Below are 14591 nucleotides of genomic sequence, written 5' to 3'. Positions count from 1 at the left end.
TCATTAACCAGGTGTGTGACCATGTCAAGTAACTTTGCTAGGCCTCGGTTTCCTCATGAGAACTTTGGGCTAGGGGTTTATCATTTTCCAAATTATAACCCAAGGAACACTAGTTCTACTAATGACCTGTAAACTTATCCCACTGTCAAATTGAGAAACTGCATACTACCATGTTTTATAAATTCCATTTTCACATTTTATCATCTTGATAATCAGGATGCAGTTTAAACCATTGTGTGAGAAAATACTGTGTCATTGTCAACTTTTTAGCTTTTCTAGTGGAACATAAAATAATGGTGTGTCAAAATACCACATACTTAATAATGCACATCAGCATTAAGAAAATCTCTGAGATCCTCATTAAAAAGCTCATGTAATGTTGATTTTTCCAATCTGGTTAGACTGTGGAAACTTATTCTGGCCAGTCCCCTGCCCCTCCTTGCTGCTCCCCACAAGAACAACCTGTTAGCATTTTTTTTAAGAGCCAGTGTTTTACAGATTACATTTTGGGGAAGGCTGGATTAGGTAATCTCATAGTCTTAAATCCAGAGACTTAATGGAGTATTAGCCATAGTAATAGAGGTAATAAAGGATTCAGAGTAGTAATAAAGGCAAAAAAAAATTAATCCATCATCATTTATTCTTTTTCCTTTTCACTGATTTAAAATATTGTTGCAGGTGGTTTGTTTGTTTGTTTGTTTTCTGGGATTTTATTTTTTTAAGTAATCTCTACACCCAGCGTGGGGCTTGAATCTGTAACCCAGAGGTCAAGAGTCACATGTTCCACCGACTGAGCCAGCCAGGTGCCCCTGTTATCACAGTTTTTTTTAAGTTTATTTATTTATTTTTGAGAGAAAGAGAGAGAGTGAGCGAGCAGGGGAGGGGCAGGGAGAAAGGGAGAGAGAGAGAATCCCAAACAGGCTCTGTGCTGTCAGTGCAGAGTCCGACGTGAGGCTCGATCTCACGAACTGTGAGATCATGACCTGAGGTGAGATCACGACCTGAGGTGAGATCAAGAGTTGGACCCTTACTCGACTGAGCTACCCAGGAGCCCCTGTCGCAGTTTTAAAACTAAATTCCAAGAAACATAGCCAAAGGCATCACTTAGAACACATCTTTTTAGGAAGAAAATTTAAATATAATTAATTAAAATGGAGAGTTGTGTAAATATTTAAATACAGTACATACTTAGTATTTACTCTTGCCCAGGCACATTGCTAGGTGCAAGGGCTGCAAAGATAATCAACATGTATATATACACTGTCTTTTAAGGAGATTGACTAGTTCAGGAGAAGCCTTATGGCTTTCCTTTACTTGTCTTGGTGATAAAAAAAAAATGTAAAATTTTTGACTTTTTTCTCCAGAATCTTTCACATTTTTCTGCAACATATGGACTCAAGTTCAGGTGACCACTGAATGGCAATTGTAGACTTGTTTTCTGCCCATTGTTTTAGAGTTAATTTAGATTTTAAATTTGATTTGAGCGGTAACATAATTTTGGAAATTTACAAAGCTGAGCTCCTAGACCATATACATTTTACTTTCTTTCTAATGAAGTATTCTTAATGTTACATTTAAACAGAATTCTGCATGATCATGTAAGCGAGGGATCCTGTCCTTCGTTTTTGTGGATGGTTACCCTTCATCTTCCCTGCAGTCTGTGCTCCCAAGGGGATGAGGGAGGATGGGAGAGCGAGTTATTTTTTGCAAGTCTTTTTTGATTGCATGTGAAATGTAGAATGGAAATGAGCCGTCTGTTTTTAATTTTTTTTTCTTTCCCTGTATGGGCTATGATGTTCTAGTGAAGACCCGTACTAGAAAAAAAAAAAAATTAAAAACAGGGAACGCCAACTTTGTCAGACATTTCACATGCAATCAGATAGACTTGAAGTGACTTTCTCTTCCACTATTGTCACTTGATGATGGCAGCGCCTTTAAAAAATTCTCATTCTATTCAAATGTTTTGCAGGCAAGAAAATGCTTCTGGATCAAGACATCTTTTAAATATTTTCCTAAACTCTAGGCTTTTTGGTCCACATTAATATAAAAATCGTTGCTCTTGATATTTGCATTACATTCTGAAGAGCTGATAAAGTACTGTTTAATTCTATCAGCACTTAAAGAATGTTGATAAAATTATTACTACACATGAATTCAACAATTAAAAATTTGTAACACCCGAGTAAAAGAAATGCAAAATGTAGTTTCTGTCATACAGAGTCATTTAGGGAAATGTTTCGTCAGGACACACGTAATGGTAAAACTCTGTCTCCTCTCAAGAAAGTCACATATCTCCACATATGAGACCTTACTATTAAAAACTAGAATTTTATTTATTATAAAAAGATTGTATTTGTTTTTTATTTATTATTGAGACAGAAACAGAGCATGAGCAGAGGAGGGTCGGAGAGAGAGGGAGACACAGAATTGGAAGCAGACTCCAGGCTCTGAGCTGTCAGCACAGAGCCTGACATGGGGCTCGAACTCATGAACTGTTCAAGCTGAATGAAATCGTGGCCTGAGCTGAAGTCAGCGCTTAACCGACTGAGCCACCCAGGTACCCTAAATGCTAGAATTTTAAACCATATTAATAGGCTTTGGAAGTTGTGGGAACTAAATTTACTCCCAATGACTTCCAGTGAGGAAATGGTTGCACATGCTCCCCTTAATATTAAAACTGCCCTATTTCTTAGCTCTCCAATTTCTCCCCTTCCAAATCTAAATCTACAACTTTATCCTGGCTGTTTTTACTTTGGAAAGTAGGCCGATATCACGTACATGAAAGACTCTCTGCATTCCTTTCATCAGGGCAGGATACCTACCATCTTGACATGGAACACATTTGATCACCATACATCTCAGCTTGTCTAGATGGAGGTTTGTCTCCTATTTGAATCTCCCCTGGCCCTCTGATCCTTAGATGCTGTTTCTACAAATTATGTGAGTTATACATATCCTAGTTACAATTGGACCTAGCTAATCTAGATGGGCAAAGTTTAAGAGTATTAATGTCTTCTTTGTCAATTCTCCGTGCACAGTGTTTTGCACACATTTTTCACTGTATGACTGTACATTGTATTGATTTTTTTATCTTTTGTGCTAGAATGGGTGCTCTCCTAGGACAAGAACCTTGACTTACTCATGTTTAACTTAACTTTCCAGCACCTTAGTGCTTGATTCACTGTAGATTTTTAATAAGTAGTTGTAGGAAGTATGAATTCATATGAGGTTAAACAATTTATATTGTCAAAGAATTTATAATCTGGGAAAATAAAGCAGGAACACCTGAAGACATTTGAGAATAATTGTAAAATGCTGTCTTAGCTTATGTAAATAGCACCTCGCAGAGTAAATGCACTAGTACTGAGGGTATCCAGAGGAAAGGAGTTTCCAGAGTAGGGATTAATTTATTAGGCTATGTAGACTTGGAAGGAAAACTTGCTTGAAAGTATATTCTCAGTTTATCTATTCAAACCTTTAGTATGGAAACCAGAAGACTAATTTTATCACTTAACTATGCCCCACTGAAACATATGGCCTTGTTTAATTCAAGAAGGTTAAAATGGCATATTGCTTTGGCATGCTTATGATGTCCATTGATGTTAATTAGAACTCTGGGCATGCATCAGTAGAATATTACCGAAACTGATCTGTAGAACTGTCTTATGCAAAGTAATAGAAAAACAGTGAGAAGGCATGAAATGTGATAATTTCTATGACAAAGATATGATTTTTCTCACATATAGGTAAAGAAAAAAAATCTTTGACTTAAGGAGAAACTATTGTCTTGCTTTCTGACTCCTGAGACCTGGAATTTTATTTTCTTTGTGTTATATCTAGGACTTGGAGGATAGATGAAATTGAACTGATCCTAAATGTAAAAGTTAAGCATGTTATTAAAAAATGGAAACCAAGCTGAGGTACAAATTTTATACTCTTTTTAGTTATGGATATTCCCTGACATCCCCTATAAGAGCACTCTGAAGAGGAGAGTGACTGGGTGTTCCAGAAGGGCAGAAGCATCATCATTTGGCCATAAGATTTTGCTCTCTGGGTCCATCTAAAATTTATCACTGAAAAACATCTATTGAGTATCCTCTTACACATGACTCCAGGTTGGAATGACAGTCTATAGTCTGAAAGGGATGACATTAATTACACAGAGCAAATTAGCAGAGACTGCACTCCGATGCTGGGTTCAAAGTTCAGCCAGACAGATACTCTCCGAGAGCTATTTTGAGGATAGCACTTTGCTAAAAAGGATATTCACTAACATTTTTCTCTTGGGAGTCAGAAGTAATGCCAGACAGCGTCTGGACTAAGATACATAATTGTAAATTTCCTGGTTTAAAAACGTATTCTTCGTATGTTTAAATTGTTGCTTTCTGCTCCATTTACATTCAGGTTTTGCCCTGTATGTTGTTGTTCCCTGTCTTTGTCTCTAGCACTGGAGCATGAATTTAGTGTATCCATCTCTGCATTGGGCACGTCCCCCATGTGTTCAGAAAGCACTTCCCTCTGATACCCGTACAACCAACTTCCTCTCTACCTTCAGGGCTTTGCTCAAATGTCATCTTCTCAGTGAGGCCTGCCTTGACCACTATATTTAAAGTTATAGCCCTTCTAGTATTCCCAGTCTTTGCTCTGCTCAGTTTAGCTTTTTTCGTTCCTGTGTACTTATACCACTTACTAAGCTATCCCATGTACTTGCTTGCTTTCATTGTGTTTTTCTCTGTCTTCCCCTACCTATTCCTGCTGCTTTCCTGAGAGCTTCATGAGAGCAGGGTCTCTATTTTGTTCACTGGTATATCCTAAGTATTTAGAATAATGCCGGCATGTATTAGGTGCTCAATAAGTATTGAGGGAACGATTGAATATATTTTACTTAGCACAGTACCTGGCACATCAACCCTTTTGATGACTTTAAAAAACAGAAAGAAAAATGCTGGATCAGTGTCCCTGTAAGTAAGATCTGCCACCCTTGTTTCATGGAAGCCACAGGACTGAAGCAAAACTGTCATGACTGCAGGTTAATCTTGGGACTGTTTTTCTTGTGTACATCTCCTGGGGGAGAAGAATCAGAATTAGGCATGCTTCCACAAAGAGGAAAGCTTTTCTTCCCTGTGCTTGACGTTTCCTTTATTGATTGCTGGAAAGTAAAACAAACAAACAAATAGGTATAGGGGGTTCATGAAATACATTCTCTTCTAAAAATGGACTAGATTCGGCTTTTATAAATGCCCACTTAATTTAGAAATTTCTAACACTATCGTATCTGGATAGTGTTCAGCTTTCCAATATGACAGACTAATAACCAAGAAAAAGTTGAAAGTCATAATGAAAATTAAAGTATACCACTTTGAAATATAGTAGCAAGCCATTTTAACATGAATTTTACTGTTTAAACCCGGCAAAGTCAAAGCAAAACAAGATGGTCTTGTCATCTTTTATTTATTTATTATCTTGGGAAAATATTTAATAGCTTCATTTTTTCTGATCCTAGAACCAAAATTAAAGTTATGGGATCTTTGGGTCTTGTTTTGTTTTGAATTTTCACACTGAATGTAAGATTTATGACTTAAAAGTGTTCTAAGACTTAGGTAACAGATCTGATTTACTGAAGTTAAAAAGCCTTTCAGCATTTTATAGACTTTGTGAGAATCCCATTTGAACCTTGTCAATGACCCTATGTTGAAGGAATGAACACAGGGAAAACAGACATGGGCTAGCAGACAAATGTATTTATTTTTCTGGATGTACTGAGGCAGTTATTACTTTTCTCCTTTATTACTTGTTAGTGATAGTTCTGGAGCTAAAAAGTTATTGCATAATTTAAGAAGAAAGAAGAAAGTTGTAGCATAATTTTTCCTCACAGGAAATATAATGACTTTGGACTTTGCTGTCAGAGAGCCCTGGTTTGATTTGCTAGTTCTGTTTTCTGTTTGTCCTTACTAAGTTATTTTACAACCTCTCTGAGCCTCAGTTTTAATATCTGTAGAACGGGCATAATATCTATATCCTTGAATTTTTGAGAGGATTAAATGTGGTTACATAAAAATGCCTAGAAATGTGCCTGGCACAGAGTAAATACTCAAATTTTAGTTTTCTTTTCATTCTTATTTTAATCATTCTTGAAGTCAATCTGTTAGAAAAATTCTGTTCTGAGGGAATTATTATAAAAATAATCATCAATAAGATATTGCAGCACACTGAAATACTTGACCTGGCTACCTTTCAAAATACGTTTTTAACTTCAGAATTACTGTAATCAGAATGATAATGTGATACTGCATTTATTCAGAAAGTGTTTGCTAAGTGATAATTGCTGTGATCCTTACAGCAGGCCTGTGAGGGTGTCAGTACATGGACAAGAGACTTACTTGCCTAAGGTCACAGGACTGGGAAGCAGGCAGAGCCAGAATGTGTTTTTTGCTGTAAGTCTGTTTCTACTTAGAGCAAGAGCTTTCCATTAGAGCTTCAAGATCATAGTAGCAAGCCTCAATGGAACAAGCGTCAATATAAAAAGAGAATTTGGGCATCTTTCAACAAATAAATACCCTTGAGTGGGGTTCAGGGTGGATCTTCTCTATACCAAAGTTGCTCTGTAGGGAAGGGTGTGATGAGTAGATACCAAAGTAGCAGTGTCACCCCCTCAAATATGCTTCGTGTTGCACATATATACACACATCTTCACTTGTGCCTTCGAAGTAGTGTATTAAACATTTAAATAAAGGAAAAATCTTTCCCTAGCATACTTCTAAGCCAATTTGGAGGTCATTGAACAGATGTCATATAATACTAATGTTAAATTACCCTGTGTAATAAGAAAATTACAGTTCCTAAGTGAAGATAGTAAAGGGAAACCATCCAATGAATTATTTTAGAATTTCAAAATGAAATGATTTCTTCAAAATTAACAGTGGCACCATATGACTTTAGGGAAGTGAGTCTGAGAGGGAGAAGGGAAATGAGAGACAAAAGAGAAGCCTTTCTGTATTTATATATGTCAGTTTTAGGTTATGATGCTAGAAGAACTAATGTAATTGTAGAGTTTTCAATTGTCCAGGAAGTGTATTATTAAACTGTGTGGCAAGAAATTTATTAAAGTCTGACTAACTGCTCACTGGGTTGTTTAATATAAAATCACAATAGCTGTTTCTAGTCTACATATCCTTCCTTCTGGTATTAGGTACACTTTAAAAGCCTAATTATTTTGAGAACATGGTATGGCCAAAGAATGAAAACGTACAAAGTTTGACAACTTTAAATAAGCACTAGCATTTCCTAACGAAAAAAAAAACCCTCACTTACAGTTAGGAAACAATATTTATATTTAAGGTTGAAAAGCCAGGATATAGGAAAATTTTGCTAATTTGGAAGATGACCTTTAAGTGCACCAAAACCAAATAATTTGTAGGCTATGACATAGGGCACATTCCTACAAAATTTGTGTGAATGCTGCTTTAGTGGTTCTTGAAAGACAAACAAAGAAAGCTGGAATGAAATCTTTATCCCCCTCCCAAATCAGATGGGGTCTGACAAAAGAGCACAGCAGCACCCTTTCAGAGCTGGTCATTAAACCGAGGTCTCTGTAGCACAGTTAATGAGAAGGTTCATCGTGGAAAACAATCTGTTTTTAAGAATGTTTAGATCAAAAGTAATTTCTAATCTATGAAATAAAGTCTCCTCAATACCCTTCATTCACGAGTAGAGCTTTTATGTTTGTATTATTTACTTCAATCAGATGTTTTCAATTTTACCTTTTCTCTCTGTACAAATACTTGACACGGTTCGTCAATACTGACCAACAATTTTATTCTCTTTCTTCAGAAAAGAGAGAGTTTTAAGAGAGGGAGAAAGAAAAAGAGAAAAACATCTTTGCCTAAACGATTTGCAAGCATCTGTGCTTTAAGCTACTTTTTATGAACACTCCTTAGTAAATGACTCAAGGTAAAAAAGCAGAAAAGCATCCAATGTTAGGAAATTGCAATCCAATACCATGTAATTTAAACCTGCAGTTTGCTTCTCTTGTACTAAATGACATACAGATGGGTAGCTTAGTTCTCTCAACTTTGGGAACACAATTGGTCTTTTTGTATGAATGAATGTATATTAAAAAAAATATTTTGGACAGAATTGTTTAATTCTAATTGTATAGATTTTAATTATCCATGCCATTGGACAGAATGCTTTTAACCAATAGATTCTGTCATGTTAGACGTGCAGTTAGTGAATTTTGGGGGACAAAATCCACAAAGATGCAACCCTTCCAACTGATAAAGAAATACACACAAAAAATAATTTTACGAAGTCTGGAGTGAATGGAGCAGAAACCCAGCTGTGTCCCCCCCACCCCCCTGTCAACTGCTACGTAACAAAGAGCAGCTCAGCATTCAGGCTCTCGGGTGGCTTGTTCTGACAGGACGAACACTCCTCATCTACCCCTTGGAAAATACTATGTAAGTAGTAGGTGTTCAGAGACAGCCTAGTATAATATGGGTTCCCCTGAGATGAGAGACCAGCACGCCATTAATGGTATGCCAACTGTTCTTGTGGATCTTTCCAGGCCAGAGCAGGGCCAGCATGCTCCGTGGAAGGTCAGGAGAGGCGCTCTTTGACAACCCACAGGCCTGTTCCAAGGTGCGACTCTGCGTGGCCCTGCTTAGCCCTCTTCCAGCCTCTGTATTTTCTTACAGAGAATCAACCACTCTATCTTGGTGGCCCTGATCCTGGAAGCTGATATGCCCTTTCCATCCCGCAGTCAGGGTAACTGGTTAGTCCCTTTTCTCCTGGTTTAATTTCAGTGATCTCACATACTATGACATCAGGGGGCTTACGAGTAAAAGAAGGAGAAAACATTTCTATTCTAAATCATAATTCTTTTGATTTCAGAGGAAGTTGAGTTTAGTGTTCAGGGAACGAAGCAAGCTCTCTTTTAGTAATTTCAAAACGTGGTAAGAAATTTTTGCACATGGGGCCCACTGCAAGCCTCTTTCCCACTGTGATGGATGGCAAAAGGGGAAAAAAAAAAGCAATTTTACTGCAGCGAGCAAGGGTTGCCCTGTCTCGGAGTTATATTTCTTTTCCAATCATTTGTGTAGGCAAAATAAAATACTACATATAAACAGGTGTTGTCTGAACATTTTACTGCAGTCTGCATAGGTTGAAACAAAAGATGCCATTGTTACTAGAATCACATTAAAAATATTTCACCATCCAAATACACTCAGTCAGTGAAGTCTTCTAGATACGCTTTGCCAAAGGAAGATGTAGGTCTCTAAATAAAATCACATTCACTTTTCTTTTTCTCTTTGTCTTTTCCCCCCCCCTCCCTGTTTTTCTCACCTTTTCTTTGGAGCTTATTGAATCTACATTAGTGTAAATGCCTTCTTCTGGAGTCTATTAAAATTTTCTTGCCTGCTTAACATGGCAAGATACAGTCTTTAAAAGACATTCGTTTTTCAGGGCTCCACAGAACCTAGTGCAGTGTCTGACAGAATCACAGAGAGCAGCAATTCCTAGTTATGGGAAAGATGCATCTTTAGGGTTTAAAAAAATTTGGATGGTATTTAAATCACCCAGAATGGAAATTAAATGGTGGCTTCAAGCTATTCTACTGAGTCGCAAAATTATTGAATGGGGAGTTATTATTTAACATACTATGCCCATCATCTTATATATATACAGTGTAAATGCTTATAAATGGAATAATGCTTCTTGAATTTTTTTTGAAAAAAGAAGGTCATGGTTTTAGGAGATGCAAAGGATGCGCCACCATCTTTGTGAATGTTCCAGGAGTTGTTCCTCTTGCATGCTAGTGTCTTTGGCTCTAGCACCTTGTCAGTGCTCCACTGGAATCCCCTGAATCTTGAGAAGGATTCTCTTTAAACTGAGAGAAATAGTCAGCTGCAGTTCAAGGAAGTTTGGTGTGCTAGGGGCTGGCCTGGTGGTTGACCAGGGACTGTGAAAGCTGGGCTGTGGCGGCCAGCCAAAGCAAGGATTGAGGGTCCAAGCTAAAAAGACGCCTTCTCCCATATCCTCTCTTTTTCCAGGGTCATGTAGGGATAAAAAGAACTGTAAGGTGGTCTTTTCCCAGCAGGAACTAAGGAAGCGGCTAACCCCCCTGCAGTACCATGTCACTCAGGAGAAAGGGACCGAAAGGTAAGATGAGCTATAAGAAAAGGTCATTAAGTAAGAGCTAGTTTTCTTCACCCCTCCCCCCCCACCTCGCGTTGAATCCTGTTCCTTGCCATTTCATTTAAAGAATGCTACACTTATTTGCTAAAATCTACAAATCGGTATCCTTGAAAAGGTTGAAAATGGTATTGTTTAGGTTAAGACTAAGTTTTATTTATTCTTTCCCCCATTTAATGAACACTGTATCTTATGTAAAGCCACAAGGCTTTTATTAAGGGCCTGTTTTTAGTTTACTACAAAATGTGTGGAAGTAATAGCGATTTAGGTACATTTTTTGGGAAGACATCACAGTAAGCAAAACCATGAGGGACATGGCACTGTGCCAGGATGCTGAAATTTTGAAGGTGGCCATTGTAAGTATAGACGTTTTGGCTGCAAAAAGAAGGTAGCATAATTTAGTTCCTTTCTACCCCACTCCAATTTCTTTTTGAAGCACATGTGGAGAAAGTATTTATTGGCTCATTTGTGGTTGGAATGTCAAAAATTTTCAATAACTGCCCTCACATGGCTTTGGTCCTTGGAAGTTCGCCCCAAGTCCTGAAAAAAGAGTTTGTTCGCTTCCAAGACGTTTTCAGTGAATAAAGTCTCTCTCAGCTGATTCCAGCTCAAAGGTAACTTGCCAAGGTCCAGCCATTTTGTTGTTTAATTTATACCATGGAGGCTGGCATAAGGCCGTAACTTACCTCTGATCCAAATTTATTAATGATGTAACTTCTTGTTTTCATTCATGAACTGAAAGAGCTCTTTACCACACATGGGGTCCTCGTTAATAGGCAACGCTCTCTTCCTGTCACAGTATATACTGTTTACTGAATTTGCCAAATGTTCAATCTCTGACAGAGTCTACCCTCACCACACAACGAGCTGGTGGTGGGCTCCGGGCTCAGCCCAGGAGAACCTCTACCCGTCCGGTTGTGTACATGACTCGCAAAATGATTGAATGCACACAAACAACTAGAGATTAGGTCATTCTTAAAAATTCTGTTTATAAAAAAATTGGACCTCATAAAGAGGGTGAAAGGATAATAAAAACAAGCTGCAGAGCACATAGACTTTTTGTTGGGCTAGCACAGCTGATTTGCATTAGCGGAATGACCTCCTAGCCTTTAAGATTGTTAACTTAGAAAAATATTCCCTTAAAGCTACAATATTCCTTTTCAGACCAAAGAATAAGACTCCTTCCACTTGAAGTATTGGACTCTTCTGCATTTGGGAGTATACACTTTGGACACTGTAGAGTAGTCAGAAATCTTGTGTAGTAAGGTTTTTTTTTTTTTCTGTGAATCTGAACTACAAGCTGTTTTTTTTTTTTAAATAGCAAAAATGTTTTCTAAGCATTACATAACTAGATGGCTTGAGTTTTTTTTTTTTATTTAACTTTATTTAGTTTGGAGTAGTTATATGCACATTTTATTATATAGATTTGAAATATATCAGTAATGTTCAGATTTCCATGTTTGGTCTGTTCGCATTTTAGGACACAAAGCCCTTGAGAGATTTATTAGAGAAACATATTTTAAGCAAATACATTCTGTAAGAAATAATGCTAACTTTGTTTCATCTTTTAATGCCCTGTTTATTGTTTATCAGTGCCTTTGAAGGAGAATATACACATCACAAAGATCCTGGAATATATAAATGTGTCGTTTGTGGAACTCCATTGTTCAAGTAAGTACGTTAAAAACCTGTGGATAGGGACACTTCACAGATGGGAACACACTGGTTATTACTCATTCACATTAAAATCTTTATAGTACTGCTAAAAAAAGAAAAGAATCTTTAGACTACTCAATGTCCTTGTTTCTTTTCTTTCTATTTTCTCCCCACAAGAGTAATTACTGACTTTCATAATAAATTACCAGTTTGGTGGACTGGCTGACTTTGCACTGTTTGGACCTTTAAAATACAGTGTTAACTTGTCCATCACAATTAACCATGGTGCTCACAAGGGCTGTGAAAGAGACTTTGGTGGGCATAGAAACTCGTATGTGATTGTTGATTTTTCTGTTATCAAGTGATGGCCCTGAATTTATCGATTGGACTGTAGTCTTCAGACTGAGTGATATCCACCGAGTCGATTACTCACACTCCTGCAATGAAGTGCAGTACCCATATGGAAAGTAACATGGGAATCATAACAGATAGTTATACATATGTAAACAAAATGTAATGTGAGTTTAATAGGCTTTGCATTGATCCACATTCTTTATTTTAAGGATTCCCAGCACTTTACTATGAAACAAGCAATGTGTAGGCTTTTTCACCAAAATAGTTCATTCAGACAGTGTACCCTGGAGGTGATGGATCTTATTCGAGAAAGGAAAATGCTCACCAAAATTTATTTATCTAGGTGTAGAAAATCCTAGAAGCCCTGTACTTCCCATGGGGATGCTGATTTAGGGGAATGAAAAGACAGAAACCTGAATTGAGGGTAAATGTCATTTATTTAAAGCTGAATTACACATTTCTTAGGGGAAATGAACAAACAAGAATCTGATATGTGTAGCATGTAAACCATACTTAATATCTCTCCATAAATGTTTCCCTTTTAAAGCACTCGCATTTACAGATTTTCCAGAAATAACAGGAAACAGTAGTTTCCTTAAGATTTTTTTTTAAAAGTTTAAAACCTTTCTTAACTTGCATAAACCTTATTGCACATTAGTGTTGGTGGAGAATCTGTTCTGAATTCTTATGTATTTATTCTTCATGTTAAAAAAAACTACCCCTTCAAATTGTCACCCATTTCCTTCCTCTCAGAAAACACACATCTTTATATTTCAACACCTTTAGCTTGTGTCATAATAGTTGATATAACACTTACGATAGTTGCTGAGCCATGTTAAACTTGTTAATATCCCAAATGGTAAAAATTGGCCACATCCCCTTTGCCTTTGTTTAAGATTCTCCATCTCTTTCTCTATCATGTGATTCAGTAAAGTAGTGGATCTAAGGAAAGCTTACTGTTTTAAATAAGAAACAGAACCACTATAAATGAAGGATTTAACCCATGTGAGATTTTGAGTCACAAATCCTGCAAACCTTTATTTAAACATAGGTACTAGTGAGATTCAGGGAGTTTCTCGTTTGATATGATATTATGTCTATTTCCTTTAGCATTCTTGTAGGAAAGCTTTTATTTTTCTAAGTTTCTAAGGAATAGGGTTTAATATTTTTATTCTATTTCTCCCTCCCCCTATTTTTAAATTGTGTGCTTCTCCTCATCTTGTCAATTTTAGCGGGGGTGGGGTGGGGGTGGAATGCTTTAGCCTTCATTATAGAATGCATCAGTTCATTGGCCTCATGCTGCTTCATACTACAGGCAGCAAGGTGTCCACCAGGACTTTCCAGGGGCCACAGGGCATGCACAGTTTTGAGGGAATCAATTTTCTGGTCCTCAACCTCTGTGTGTAGGCTTCCCTCAGACCAATGTGCCTGAGAGAGACTGTGGTCGGCCGCCTCTTTCTTCCTATCTCCTCTATCATAATCCCCTTCTCCCATTTTACAGATGTCATACCTTTCACCCATCCCAAATTTTACTATGATTTATTGTCCTGGGATAGCATCTCTAAGGCGTCAGGCAAAATGACAGTTCAAGAATGTGTTACTTTGAAGGGGAAACCCGTGAAAGCAAGGCCAAAAAATACTGAAAAATATTGAACTGATTTAAAATATTGAAATAATATTTCATCTTGGTGAGACTGCTCTCTGCTTATCTCTGTCTCCATCTTGTCTGGCGTCTATCTATTCATTTCCTACCCATCTCCTTAAGGGACATGGTTGTCATGAGAATACATATCCACATATTTCTTTAAGTTTTAAAAGTGAAACTCTTGTTTTTTGATAGTTTGATTTGATTGATAGATATGAGAGAAATAACTCCTTTTGCAAATGAGGTTCTATGGTGGACTTCTCCACTTACTAAATGACCTAAATATGTGGCTTTTTAAGGTTTTGACAAAAATGTATTTTAAGCATGTAATCTATTTACAGAACACCAGAAAAGTCACTTATTTTTTCAATTATTTAAATTTTGATAAAAAATGTTAGCGTTTACTTTAAAATATATAAGGGAGTATGTGTCAGTAAACCACACAGTAATATGAACAGGAAAGTATAATTTAAAGAATGACTCCCTCTAACAGAAGATGGTGGTAATGAGGGATTGGCTGGTAGAGAGTAAATAGAAATTCTAAAGAATACAGAACTCACAAATATAAGAAACAATCATGACCACTAGGGCTGAGATCGAGCCCAGTGACCCCCCCCCGCCCCCCCGCCGAGTGCCACACTCCCCACATGCCTCTCCCAGGGGCTGAGGTCTGGGTCTTATTGGAGAGGGCATGGCTGTACCTCGCTAAATAGCAGAGAAATCACTGCAGTGCCATCACTGT

The 14591-nt window shown here is 37.3% G+C and overlaps 1 protein-coding gene across 1 annotated transcript in view; it reads left to right on the top strand.

The window, feature by feature from the left end:
* Positions 1-14591, top strand: part of MSRB3 (methionine sulfoxide reductase B3) — a 133263-nt gene that overhangs the window by 8217 nt on the left and 110455 nt on the right. The window contains exons 2-3 of the mRNA XM_077775225.1: positions 10053-10161; positions 11788-11865. Coding sequence (XP_077631351.1) covers positions 10053-10161; positions 11788-11865 — 187 coding nt within the window. The remainder of the gene's footprint in view (positions 1-10052; positions 10162-11787; positions 11866-14591) is intronic.

This window comes from Crocuta crocuta, unplaced genomic scaffold, assembly GCF_008692635.1.
Source record: "Crocuta crocuta isolate KB4526 unplaced genomic scaffold, BGI_CrCroc_1.0 scaffold97, whole genome shotgun sequence".
NCBI classification, from domain to species: Eukaryota; Metazoa; Chordata; class Mammalia; order Carnivora; family Hyaenidae; genus Crocuta; species Crocuta crocuta.
Note: the sequence above shows the minus strand (reverse complement) of the source record. Positions and strands in the feature narration are given on the sequence as shown.